We start from the raw sequence: 12,998 nt of genomic DNA, 5'->3' as shown, positions 1-12,998 counted from the left end.
ACATGTGATTCACTACGACTTGTGAATCACAATGGATTTTGAGAGACTTGATAAATAGACTTTGCGCTAGCTTGAGTCCGGCAAGGAGAGCTTCGTATTCGGCTTCATTATTAGTAGTTGGGAATAAGAACCGAAGTGAGTAAGTTACCTCGTGTCCGTCGGGAGCGATAAGTAAAATACCAGCTCCACTTCCCGTTTTATTCGAAGCTCCATCTACGAATCCGCTCCAGCAGTCCGGTGGCTCTACTTCGGATTCCAGGGGCTGTGCTAGTTCGGCATTGGTAGAATTTTTCTGTTCGGCAATGACAGGGATTGCTTGATCGAACTTTGCTTCTGCAAGAAAATCTGCCAAGGCTTGTCCCTTGATGGCTTTCCGAGGTAGGTATTCGATTGAGTGTTCTCCCAACTCTATGGCCCATTTGGCGATTCTGCCTGATGCTTCTGGCTTGGTCAAAACTTGCCGAAGTGGAAGATCGGTTAAGACGCATACCTTGTGAGCATAGAAATATGGCCGCAGTCTCCTTGCTGCATTTACTAATGCCAGAGCAATTTTTTCCAGAGGTTGATACCTTGTTTCTGGACCTCTTAATGCTCGGCTTGTAAAGTAGATGGGAAGCTGCTTTAGGCCTTCTTCTCGTACAAGCACCGCGCTAATGGTCTGATCCGATGCCGCTAAGTATAAGAATATCACTTCAGCATCTGTTGGAGCAGAGAGAATAGGAAGCTCGGCTAAATAACTTTTGAGCTCGTCAAAAGCCTTTTTCTGCTCGACTCCCCACTCAAACTTTGGTGCCTTCTTTAACACTTTGAAGAATGGCATTTGCTTTTCGGCTGCTTGGGAAAGGAATCTATTCAGTGCGGCTAGACATCCAGTTAGCCTTTGCACATCATGTATGGACTTCGGCATTGCCATGTTCTGAACAACTTGAACTTTTAGCGGATTTGCCTTGAGTCCTTCCTTTGAAACCCAACAACCTAGAAACTTTCCCGAATCTACCAAAAAGGTACATTTTTGGGGATTGAGTTTGAGGTTGGCTTTTCGGAGCACGTCGAGAGTGGACTTGAGATTGTCTTCGTACTCCGAAGTGCTTCTGCTTTTAACGACTATGTCGTCAACATACACTTCAACCTCCTTTCCGATCAAATGCCGAAAAAGCTTATCTACCATCCTTTGATATGTGGCTCCGGCATTCTTTAAACCGAACGGCATCTTTTTATAAGCAAAGATGCCGAAGTCAGTAATGAAAGCCGTTTTTGGAGCATCATTCTCATCCATTAAGACTTGGTGGTAGCCTTTGTATAAATCAAGAAAACAGAAAATTTCGAAGCCGATCAAAGCTTCTACTTTTTTGTCTATGTTCGGAAGGGGATAGCAATCTTTAGGACAGTGCTTGTTTAGATCGGTAAAATCTATGCACATCCGCCATCCTCCTTCTTTTTTCTTGATCATCACAGGATTGGCCACCCAAGAGGGATATTTCACCTCGAATAATACATCCGCTTTCAGTAATTGGCGGACTTCGTCATGGATGACTTGATTTCTTTCTGCCGCAAAGAGTCTTTGCTTCTGTTTTATAGGCCGGACTGATGGATCAATATTTAACCGATGAGTGATTACCTCAGAGGGCACTCCGGTCATGTCCAATGGAGACCATGCAAAGACATCTTTGTACTCCTTGAGGAGCTGGATGGTCTTTTCCCGGAGTAGAGGCGTTCCCGCGAAACCGATCTTGACCGTTCTGGATGGATCATCTTCGTATAACTGAACGGTCATTGAGTTCGGCTCTGGTGTGACTTCGGTCATTTCGCTTGCCTCTGACTCCGGCTGCTGTGATTGCTATGCTTGATGATGCCGATCTGATTGCTCGGCACTTTTAAGCGCAATCTGCAGACACTCTTTTGCTCTCTTTTGATCACCTCGGATGACCGCTATCCCCCCTTTAGTGGGGAGCTTGATGGTGAGATGATAAGTAGAGCAAACGGCCCGAACTGCGTTGAGCCAGTCTCTTCCCAGGATGATGTTGTACGGAGACCGAGCTTTTACCACAAAGAACTCGATCATCGTACTGGAGCTTGTAGGCGCTTTTCCCACCGTGATCGGAAGGCTGATAATACCTTCAGGGCGGGTGTCCTCCTGGGCGAAACTTTTCAGAGGAAGTGGTGCCGGACTAAGCCGAGCTGGATCCACTTCTAGTTTATCGAAACATTCTTTAAAAAGAATGCTGACTGACGCTCATGTATCCACAAACACTCTGTGGATCAGTTTGTTTGCCACTCCGGCTTGGATGACAATAGCGTCTTGATGAGGAGAGATGGCCGGGACGGGATCTGCATCTGAAAATGTAATCACTTCGTCCTGCTTCAGCCTTTTATGCGTTGGCTCCTCTCGATTGAAGCCTCTGCGCTCTGACTTCAGGGACGATTTAGTCTTCCCGGCAGGGAGAGCATCAATAGTCAGGATTACTCCATCATATTGCTGCTCGTCATCGTCTTCGGGATCCTGTTGCCTTTTCGGATCCTGAGGAGCGCAGTTCGCACCTCTCTGCTTTTTGTTCTTTTTCGGCTGCTTGCTTTGGTATTTTTTTAATGTCCCTGCTTTCACAAGAGCATCAATACCTGCAGCCAAATGTCGGCACTCCTCGGTATCGTGACCGTGGTCTTGATGGAAGGAGCAATATTGATCCTGAGGTCGACGCGCGGCCGATTTCGTCATCCGCTTTGGTTTTTCGAACATATCGGAATGCAGTTCGAAAATTTCCGCTCTTGACTTGTTCAATGGTACGAACTGAGCGGGCGGCTTCTCAGGATTGAGACGTGGCCCCAATCGGTCTTGCACCGGAGTCCTTTGAATCCTTTCAAAAGGAGTTCGGCGAGGATGTCCCTGATCGCCAAAAGGAGTTCGGCGAGTTTGTCCCTGATCGCTATGATCGGGCTTCCTCCTGTCTCCTCGGGATGAGCTGTCTAAAGACCGTTTGCGACGGTCTGCCTCATCGGCACGGGAGAACTGGTCCGCAATGTCCCACATCTGTTGAGCTGTTTGCGGACTGCATTCCACGAGCTTTCTGTAGAGAGCTTTGGCGAATTTTTGATGGTGATGAATGCTGGAAAATGCAGATCACGACACAGAGATTTACGTGGTTCGATTTACTGAGGTAAATCTACGTCCACGGGAAGAAAAGAGGGCAGAGTTGTATTGCTTGATCTGTTTTCTACAGCTTACAATACAGACTTGCTATTTGATATTTGATCTCTAGAGAACTTCTTTAGAACTTAACCCTTTTCTATCTGATCTAAGTTCTATTTATACATTGAACTAAGATCGTGGCTTGCATCACCACTAATGATGGTTGTGGATGTCGTGGAGGTCATGGAGATCCTGCATGGGTCCACTATCTTGCATGAGATCCTGCATGAGTCCACTATCTCTGTACTTGGTCCACTATCCTGCATGAGTTGACTATCTTCCAGTTCGGTCGAATACTGAGACCGAACTGCTGAACTATTGCCGAGCAGCTTTAGCCGATCTGAGAGTAGAGCTTGACTGGTCGGCTTTTACCGAGCTGTAGGCTGGGGCCGAACTCTTTGGTAATGCCGAACTGATACTCTTCCTTGGGCTTTGGGCTGATGGGCCGTCACTGCTGTTGGGCTTGTTTAGTCCGTACCCCATCAAATTACAAACATAAGAGCACTCAAAACTCTCAAGAATTTACAAGATGGAAAACCCTCAACTCGCCCGAAAACTTCTTGCTTCGAGAGCTAAAAACGCACAGCTGAAAGATAACACTTCCTCTCTTGAATTCTCTCTCTATCACTTTTGATTTCTGTTGTTGTTGGTTCTGGAATGAATCGCAACTCCCTTAAGAAGTATCGATCAAGAAAACCGCCGAACAGCTTCCTTTGCCGAACAACTTCCTTTGCCGAACAGCTTCCTTTTGCCGAACAGCTTCCTTTTGCCGAACAACGGTTATAACCGTTTCCAACGGCTAGTTCCTGTTTTGGTTCCCAACGGCTATTTCCTGACTTGATTCTTCCACCAGCTCAATCCGATCTTGATGAGCTCAAACACTAACAAATTCAAATGTAAATCAAAACAACATTTTATTAACTCCTTTAACTCAAAATATTATATTATAAAATTAATATATAAAAATAAGATTTATTATATTCTAATAATATTTTTTATACATTTCGTAAAACCATATCAAATTAAACTAAGACATCTGTTCATGAATGGATGACATATTTTATGAGGATAGAATGTTTATACTTCAGTCAAATTTGACTTTGTAGGTTAAATATACGTTTGACTTTAATTTTATATGACAAATAAAATATGAGGAAGAGAGAGAATCAACATAGAATAATGAAGAGGGGCCAAATAAATATATGTATAGTATCCCTAAAAAGTTTGAGGGGCCGTTTGTGAAGAGATTGAGTAATAGCCTCTTAATGAGGCATAGAGCATAATCCTCTGTACAATGTTCTTTGGAACAATTAGCCCACTTTTGATGATCATGCTTTACTTCAAAACCACACGCCATTTATAACTAACTCAATATCACCAAATATAGTAGTACTATATTTACGATATTATAAATTGTTTGTATGCTTTTTTCTATTTTTCAAATACTCAAAGCTAATCATTTTATTTTAGGATTGAGTTCTAATATTGCAATTAGAATTCATAGGTATGAATGACTGAATTAAACAGTGTTTGTGAGTGTGTAAATAAAAGTGTTCCTAAAATTGAAAACAATGTCAAACAAAAATAGAAAAGTGGCAACTACTTCTTAGCCACCCTTCAATTCCCATTTACTTTCAAAGTGAATATATTTTTCATTTTTCTGCATTTTCTCTCTTTTCTTGGAAGTATTTTTTCTTTGCTCTCACTTTTAATAAGGATAATAGTAGTGGAGTATTGTGTGTCAAAACTGGGTTGGACCAATAAATTCATCTATATCTCCTCCCTTCTCCAGTTCTCCCCATTCTTTTTTATATCCACGTGGTGATTATTGGACCAAAATAATGGCCCATCTCTATAGTCCCATTAGAATAAAAGCCCCCAAAAAAAAATTTGTTCCCTCAATTACGACTGACAGATAGCTATAGTACATATGAATTCGTTGTCAAAGCAATACATAAAAATCATACTCTATGAGTATTTAATACTTAACTTTCTTTTTGTAAAATTATTTCCAGTTTTTGAATAGTGAAAATCTATGCTAAATATAATTTTTTTTCTAGATGAATGCAATTACACTTTGATTCTCAAAGGAAAGTAAACGTTTTCAGGGTCATTAATTCTTTAGAAAATTGAGGAAGATGATGATATATAGATAATGTAATAGTGTTAGCCAAGTCGAAATTTCAATCGGCATAAAGTAATGATTAATCTACTAATTTGTTAGTGGCTTCAAACAATTCATCAAAACAACAAAATCAGTCCATGCCCTTTTGAATTGAGAATCTAATACGGGCCATGTTGATAATTTAATTTGTAAATCAAATCGAAAAAAAAATCAAGAAAAATCTATTTAGCCAAACAAAATTCTGCATGACACTGCATCCATCCATGAAAACTAATTTTAATACTAGTAAGTAAGGCTCCTATTGTTTTGATACATAAATAGTAAGTATGACAGATACGAAAAAAATATGAAAAACTAATTTTGATAAATGTTCTAAACTGAAAAAATCTAAATTTTTTTGAAAATCAAACAGTAAATAAAATCATTTGTCTGAGAGGAAAAAGAAAGAAAAAAAAAGATTTCCTAGTATTTGTATATTTTAATATTTGTATGTGAATGCAATGCAACCCAAAAAAAGTGAATAATGGAAAAAGAGGGGAGCAATTCAGCAAAATAAATTAGCAAAAACCCGAGAAAACAAAAACACAAAATTTTGGGATAATTGAATCATTGAAAATCCAGTGATCTAGCATCCTCGAATGTCAAGTTGAATTTTGCAACCTCACTTTGCAGAAAACACACAAATTTTTAAAGTCAATCAGCTAAGCTTTGAAAATCCAGTAAGTTCACAGCATTGAATGTCGAGTTGAAGTTTGGGATCTCGCTCTCTGCAGAAAACACATAATTTTTAATTCAATCACCGAAGATAGGCGTTGAAAATCCAGTATGTTCACAGCCTCGAATGATAAGTTGAAGTTTCGTGCCTTGTTTGCAGAAAATACAGATTACTTGAATTCAATCAGCGAACATAAGCGTGGAGGGGGCAAGGATGAAGAGTAATGAAGCAAAGGTACAATCACTCTCCACTCTTTGTTTGCTTTTTTTTTTTCTTATCTATTTTTTTAAAAAAATTGTTCATCATACCATCTTTATGCTAATTTCAGCGTTCAAATGTTGAATCAACATTAATCCTGTTAAAATTGAACTATATAGAGTAAAATCAAAGCTTGTTTATTGATGTTTTATAGCATTTGATGAATGCTTACTTGCTTGTATTTCTACAATTCAATTGTGTTAGATGGCGAGGATGGAAGACATACTAAACCTACCAGTGCAAGATCCTCCTTATTCCGAGTTTTCTGCAGCTCATATCAATTGGTTTAAAGTCGAAGGTGGTCGACAAGGTGGTGATGATATTGCACTGATTCCCTTTTCTAGAGTTGATGATTTTGTGAAAAGTGAATCCAGCAATGCAGACTGCCCTGCAAGGTTTCGTGTCGAATCAAGAAGGAAGAGACCAGAGGGGAGTCTGAGCAGACCAAGAGTCGATGGCTATCTTGAGTATACATTGTATGTAACTCCTTGTAAGTAGTACTACTTTGTATTGCTTAATTTGAAGATGGCACCCTTGAAACAGCATTACAAATCACGTTAGAGATTGTAGAGTTACTAACTATTTGTCTATTTCTGTGTCTAGGTATTGGTGCTCTTATGGTCCTGAAGACTACAGGGATGTCGAACCTCATATAGGTGAAAACTCGAGCATCAAACCTGCTTCGGGTAAGGGAAGTAGGCCAGGGAGAAGGCACATGATGCGGGGATGTCTTTGTCACTTCACTGTTAAACGTTTATACACCCGGCCTCTACTAGCTCTCATCATATACAATCAGAGGAATCATGTGGATAAAACAGGAGCTCCCTGCCATGGGATACTTGATCAAGAAGCTGTGGGAACTAGAGCTATGTATGCTCCTCGAATATCAGAGGAACTTCGTCAAAAGGTGATGGCCATGCTTCATGTTGGAGTATCCTTGGATACAATAGTCCAGCATCACATGGAAGAGGTGCAGAGGCATGGGGGTCCCCATATCCGTGATGATTTCCTGACACGCAATGACGTCCGTAACATGGAAAGGCTTATACGCAATGCCTCACATGATTTGCATTCCAATGTTGAAAGCAGTGTGAAGATATGGGCACAACGCCACCATAAGCATGTGTTTTATTTTGAGGAGAGTTCTGGTTCCGAAACGTTTGTATTAGGATTACAAACCGATTGGCAGCTGCAGCAGATGCTTCGCTATGGACATAGTGGATCCATAGCTCTTCATACTGTATCTGGATCTAAGAGACTTAAGGTTCTGTATGATCTGTTACTTTTCTTGTTTGTATGGTAAAGGAAAGAGTGTCGCCCCAAGTAGTTCTAAATTGGACCTTTATAAAATTTTCTTAGAAGTACTATCATTTACAAGCAAATACCTGATTCTTCAAGCATCGAATTACCATGTTAAAACATTAATATTTGGTATGAACTTGTAAGGTAAACCTCAATTTTCACAGGATACAAAGAAGGGGTGGGTGATGTTTTGCCCGCACTTTGATATATGGAGTATTCAACATTGTTTTCTTTTTGTGTAGAATTTCTATTATGTTTTGCTTGGACTTTGATATATAGATGGAGTGTTCAACATTGTTTTCTTTTTGTGTTTTGGGGTTTATTCTTTGGTTTCTTCGTATAATTGGGTGTTTGTGCATCTTATTTACATATGATTTGTGAGGTAGACAAAAACTTCAAACAGTGAGATTAGAAATTAAGAATATGCTTGCATACACTATTGGATTCAGTACTTATTTTGGTACCTTAATGTGAAAGCATTATCTTGAGTTTTTCAAATTAGAGTTTTTGTTAATTTGCCTCATTCTTTTGACTTTTACCATGTATCTTTGGACTTGTACAGGATACTTTATGCTCTCTACTGGCATTCGATTCGTCACATAATGCAGTTCCAGTTGCCTGGATTATTACTTCCACTTCTCCTGGTAATACTAATACGCACAAATGGATGCTGTCCCTTGTCGAGAGACTACGTGGCAAGGACACAAGATGGAGACCTTATGCAATTCTAGTGGATGATCCCTCTTTTCAGCTCTCGGTTATTCGGTATGTGGTGAATATGGAATTGTTATGCCATTCTCTTGTAGAAGTTGAAGTAGTATCACCCATCATCTAACACTGCAATTTATTCTCTCAGTGAAGCTTTCCAGTGTCGAATTCTATTATGCCTCTGGCATGTTCGTCGTGGTTGGCTTAAAAGCCTATTAAAACACTGTCACAATTTTGATGTTCAAAGAGAGATGTTTAAGCACCTAGGCAGGATATTGTATTGCACAGGGAATGTGTCGAGCACTGCTGTTGCGGTTGAAGAGTTCCTGCAAATATATGTTGATCAGTCTGAATTTGTAGAGTATTTCAGAAGTAAATGGTTGCCAAAACTAGGTACAGTTTTTCCTAGTTATTCTGTTAGGCGGGGATACTTGTTCCTTGCTTTTATCATGGAATGCAGACTTTAATTTGATAATGTTGTGTTGCAGATTTATGGTTCAATTGTGTGAGGACTCTCCCAGTGGCAGGGCTAGAGCATTATGCTTCAATAGAATCCTATCACCTGCGATTAAAATCGAGGGTCCTCTCTTTGTTGGCGGAAAAATCACACAGAATTGACTTGTTGGTTCATGCATTGACAACCCAATTTCACTCCTTCTACTGGTTCGACACATACATAGTGGAGACGGGGTATTTTGAAAATCTAAGGGATAGATTCAGTTTAACCAACCCATGGTATCAGGCAGTGCATATCTCGGATATGGATGTCCTGCTGGATGTGGAAAATCTCCAGTTTGCAAAAGTTGCTTCTCAGGCAGATAGTAGCATGGCTTATACGTTATGGAATCCTGGTTCTGAGTTCGGGTTGTGTGATTGCTCCTGGTCAATGGTGGGTAATATGTGTAAACACACAATCAAGGTGGCAATTTACTGCCGTAGTCGGCAGATTGCGAGGCCATTATTGTCTGCTCAAGTTTATAGGCAAACCTTGCTTAGCCTGCTACAGAATCTTCCAGATGATCCTCTAGTTCTTGGACATGCAATTTCACTCGTGAATCGCATGAAACAAGACATCAAAAACTTGGAGGATTTGTCGAATAGTGGGTTGTTACAGCCAGTGTCTTCAGGGACGAACTCCATATTGGCAGAAAATATTCAGCCATTGCCACGGATCAATTGATCTGGATTAATTATGCAGGTCTTGCTTCCAAGTTTCAATTCCATAAATTTTTGGCTGAAACTGAAGGGTAAAATGTGTGACCCCCCTTTTCGTAGATTCTAGCTTTTAAATGGTATCTTAATGAAACCTTGGTCTTTTAGATGTGTATGTCTACTTGCTGTAACTGCTCATATAGCCTGATCATAAAATTTTCACCAGGGTGCGTTTGCTCTATGCTTCACATTGATAATTAGGAACTACTATTATAAACTAAAACTCAACATAATTATTCATATCAATGTGGATTTTTAGTTTTACATGTGAAATAAAATGGCTGGAGAAGATAATGACTCTGAAAATTGCAACTGTCGCATTCGTTGAACATAACTTTACATTATTCAAAGGTAGAAGCTCATAACTTTACATTATTTCTTGAACAAATGAAAAAACCGTCTCTCTCTCTCTCTCTTTTTAAATACCTTTTTCATCATCTTCTATAAGTTCCCTGATCAGCTTTTGCACAATGAGATACTGGAACCTTGTGTTCGAATTGTATCGAACACTGTATCATACTTCACCTGATGTGCAGGAATGATCTGAAGATTGAATCTCATTGTCTCAGGGATAAATAGAAACAAAAGTTGTTCTAGTGGTGGTGGGATAGCTTCTTAACAAGAAAGTGAAAGTGTGGAGTCTGAAAATGGAGGTAATCAAGGCTTCGGTGGTGGATTTGATGGTTGTTGACACGGACACATTGGTGTTGTAGAGTTTGGAGCAGGAGGTGAGGTTGGGCTAGGAGGGATGTCAGGCTGAACTTGTGGTGGTGATGATGGTTGTGGTGGTGGCACGGGCTGTGGCTTGGTAGGTGGAGGAGGAGAAACGGAGGGCTGAGGAGCTGGAGATGGCTCAGCAGGGGTTGGAGACATTGGGGGTGGTTGTGGGGGCGGGCAAGGCAGCACCTTTGGTGGTGGTTCTGGGTCAGAATGATTACATTTGTAGCTGCTACAATCAACCGTCCGAGCCAAGAACCTTTGACACTCCAATGCAGATCTTTGGTTTGGCCTGTCTTTTAAACAATTCATTCCATCATCAAACTTATGCAGCGTTGGACATGAAGAAGACTCATTGGAGAAGAAATTGTATCCATATGCAAAGTTCACCAAATTCGGAAGTTCACATAACCGATCACCAATCTTTCCAGACATCATGTTGTGTGCCAGATTCAGCTGTTCTAAGCTGTTCATTTCCCCGATACTATTAGGTAATGGACCTACGATCTTGTTTTCACTCAAATCTAACACGGTCAAGTTCTTCAGCTTAGAGATTTCACTTGGGAAACACGATGATAGACCAGTGTTTATGAGAATCAGTTCGTTCAACGTTTCTCCCATCTCGCCTAAACCTGCAGGAACACATCCGCCGAAATTGTTGTTGGCCAGGACGATGACAGAGACGCGTGACTTGCCGATGTTGTCAGGTAAGGCGGAGGAAAATCTGTTGTTGTTGACAAATATAGCATCAAGATCTATCTCAAAGAGTTTCCTCGGGAGTTCGCCTTCGTATTCGTTGAAACGAATGTCTAGGTACCTCAGGCTTGGTAGCTGGAGCAAAACCTGAGGAAACTTGCCTGCAAAGCGGTTGTTGCTGAGATCCAACTCGTAGAGTCGCTTCATGTTGACAAAACCTTTGGGAATCGCCCCACAAAATCTATTCGAGTTTATGTGAACCATAGCAAGATCATACAGCAGGCCCAGCTCATTGGGGAGGCTCCCCGCGATGTCTCCGTGGTTGAGATCAATTCCAGCAACCGTGAGCTCGTGTGGAAACTCAGGCGTGGGCCAACAGAACACACCGGTGTAGTTACAAACGTCTTTTCCAACCCAGTTGGCTGTGATGTTCTTTGGATCAGAGAGCATGGCTTCTTTCCAAGCTTGCAATGCAATGTAGCCATTCCTCAACCTAGGGTTCTCAATCTCCACCTCGGGCTCAACTGCTAGACGTTCTCCCTCGTAGGACTGGAGCCGTCTCTGGTGGTGAGGATCATCGGTTGCTGCACTGGGGGCATGATATTTGGCAGTGGAGACGTTGAGGAGGAGAAAGATGGTGCAGAGAAACAAGATTTTCGAGGCGTGAAAACGACGAAAATGGTAAGTGTCTCCCTTCATTGTGTTGTGATTGTTCGGTTATGAGTTTTGGAGCTGCATTGGGTGGGGCTTTGATGTAGATCTGTTGCTGTGAATAACTGAGATGGAGCATGAATTTTGATTGTTCTGTTGCTAACAAGTTAGTTTAGATGAGATTTTTGTGCATTTTGTTACTCTATGTTTGCCTTTTGCTGTAATTTCCACCACAAATATAGTAGTATTTGTTTAATGGATTTCATATGCTATAGTATGTTTTTATTAGGGAATGTGTCAGTACTTGGTCATTGCGCCCCTGCAAAATAGCATTCAGTTTGTATATTTCTCCTCGCATCAAGAAATTGGTTATATATGTAATTAATTATATTCGTTAGTTTAGCATTTTTAGATTTAACATGTTTTTCACCGACCCAATCGGGTCCTGAATTTTTCTGAAACTCGATCCCAAAATCCAAAAACCCGAACCCAGTCCAGAAATTGTATTGGGTACCCGACACCCGGTATATCGGATATCAAGTACCCAAGACTTAATTGTCGAGTACTCCAAACACAACCTAGCCGACATCCAACACCTGATATATCGGGTATTATGTACCCAATACTCGATATTCTGTTAGACAGGCCTAATTGTCCGCTGAATCGCAGTACCGCTGACATGAATTTGCATGGTACTGTATATTGGTAATTAATTTGTCAAATTGAATTAGTCATAATAATTTGTGACATGTTAAATACTCTGCTTATTCAATTGCTATTTTGTGCAAATCACGTTCTTTCCATGCAAAGCAAGTGTGAGCGTGTTGGATAAATTTCTACGTTTAAATCGTTTATAATATTATACTCATGCATTATCTAAACTCAATTAGTATTTTATAACTTTTTTGTGTTAAGTTATGGAATAACTGAAAAATATATCAAAATTATGATATAATTTATTGTTTTAAAAAGTTGCGGGATTAAAAAAAAATTAATCAAATTATATATTTTTTCTACATTTAGCCCAATTTTATATTATAGCGTGAAACTTTGAATGATTAAAAATGGAATGGTGGTAAGAATAGTATAGAATTAACCAAATATTGAGAAATTGTTGAACAACACAATGTTAAAAAAAAATAAAAAAGAAAAAGTTAATTTTTGTTGGGAATGAAAACTAGATCATCTGTTACGTATACTCGTGAACATTTGTTTCTTTGTGCTGTAGTTTTTTTATACACTACAATTTTTTTTCTCTTATCCATACTATACTTTTTTTTCTCGTAAAAAATAATAATATCTCCATACTATACTTACATTCATAACACTGATCATTTTTTTTTGTCACATACTACTAGTAATTTACAATACATTCTATCTAATAAATTAAGGCTCGTTCTCCATGCAATATAAGTATTTCGCAATATATA

At 39.9% G+C, this 12,998-nt stretch overlaps 2 protein-coding genes across 9 annotated transcripts; one reads left to right on the top strand and one right to left on the bottom strand.

Moving 5' to 3' along the window:
• The first annotated feature begins 5,847 nt into the window (after positions 1-5,847).
• On the top strand, positions 5,848-10,197 carry LOC121751881. 8 transcript variants are annotated; one of them, XR_006040200.1, is made up of 7 exons: positions 5,848-6,258; positions 6,487-6,758; positions 6,886-7,546; positions 8,147-8,349; positions 8,441-8,685; positions 8,781-9,539; positions 10,074-10,197. XR_006040200.1 is itself a non-coding variant. In XM_042146685.1 (7 exons), exons 2-7 carry the CDS (start codon positions 6,238-6,240, stop codon positions 9,470-9,472), a joined length of 2,094 nt encoding a protein of 697 aa, XP_042002619.1. In that variant the 5' UTR covers positions 5,848-6,028; positions 6,184-6,237; the 3' UTR covers positions 9,473-10,197. The 8 variants fall into 8 exon arrangements, 6 of the variants coding, with proteins under 6 accessions (XP_042002619.1, XP_042002620.1, XP_042002621.1 ...); XR_006040199.1 differs by having other exon boundaries at positions 10,041-10,197; XM_042146685.1 differs by having other exon boundaries at positions 5,848-6,028; positions 6,184-6,258; positions 8,781-10,197.
• Positions 10,162-11,944, bottom strand: LOC121751882 (leucine-rich repeat extensin-like protein 3). The gene has a single exon (XM_042146690.1). The coding sequence runs from the start codon at positions 11,614-11,616 to the stop codon at positions 10,162-10,164; it is 1,455 nt and encodes a 484-aa protein (XP_042002624.1). The 5' UTR covers positions 11,617-11,944.
• Positions 11,945-12,998: the final 1,054 nt, after the last annotated feature.

The sequence above is a fragment of the Salvia splendens genome, chromosome 10 (assembly GCF_004379255.2).
Source record: "Salvia splendens isolate huo1 chromosome 10, SspV2, whole genome shotgun sequence".
Lineage (NCBI taxonomy): Eukaryota > Viridiplantae > Streptophyta > Magnoliopsida > Lamiales > Lamiaceae > Salvia > Salvia splendens.
The sequence above is the reverse complement of the archived record's forward strand: the minus strand, read 5'-3'. Positions and strand labels throughout refer to the sequence as shown.

Excerpts from the sequence above, each read along its gene's own strand:
- LOC121751881 (XM_042146685.1), top strand. The coding sequence starts at position 6,238 with ATGAAGAGTAATGAAGCAAAG. Across the intron at positions 6,259-6,486 it reads TGAAGAGTAATGAAGCAAAG|ATGGCGAGGATGGAAGACAT; the intron begins GTACAATCACTC and ends CAATTGTGTTAG. Across the intron at positions 6,759-6,885 it reads GGCTATCTTGAGTATACATT|GTATTGGTGCTCTTATGGTC; the intron begins GTATGTAACTCC and ends TTCTGTGTCTAG.
- LOC121751882 (XM_042146690.1), bottom strand. The coding sequence starts at position 11,616 with ATGAAGGGAGACACTTACCATTTTCGTCGTTTTCACGCCTCGAAAATC.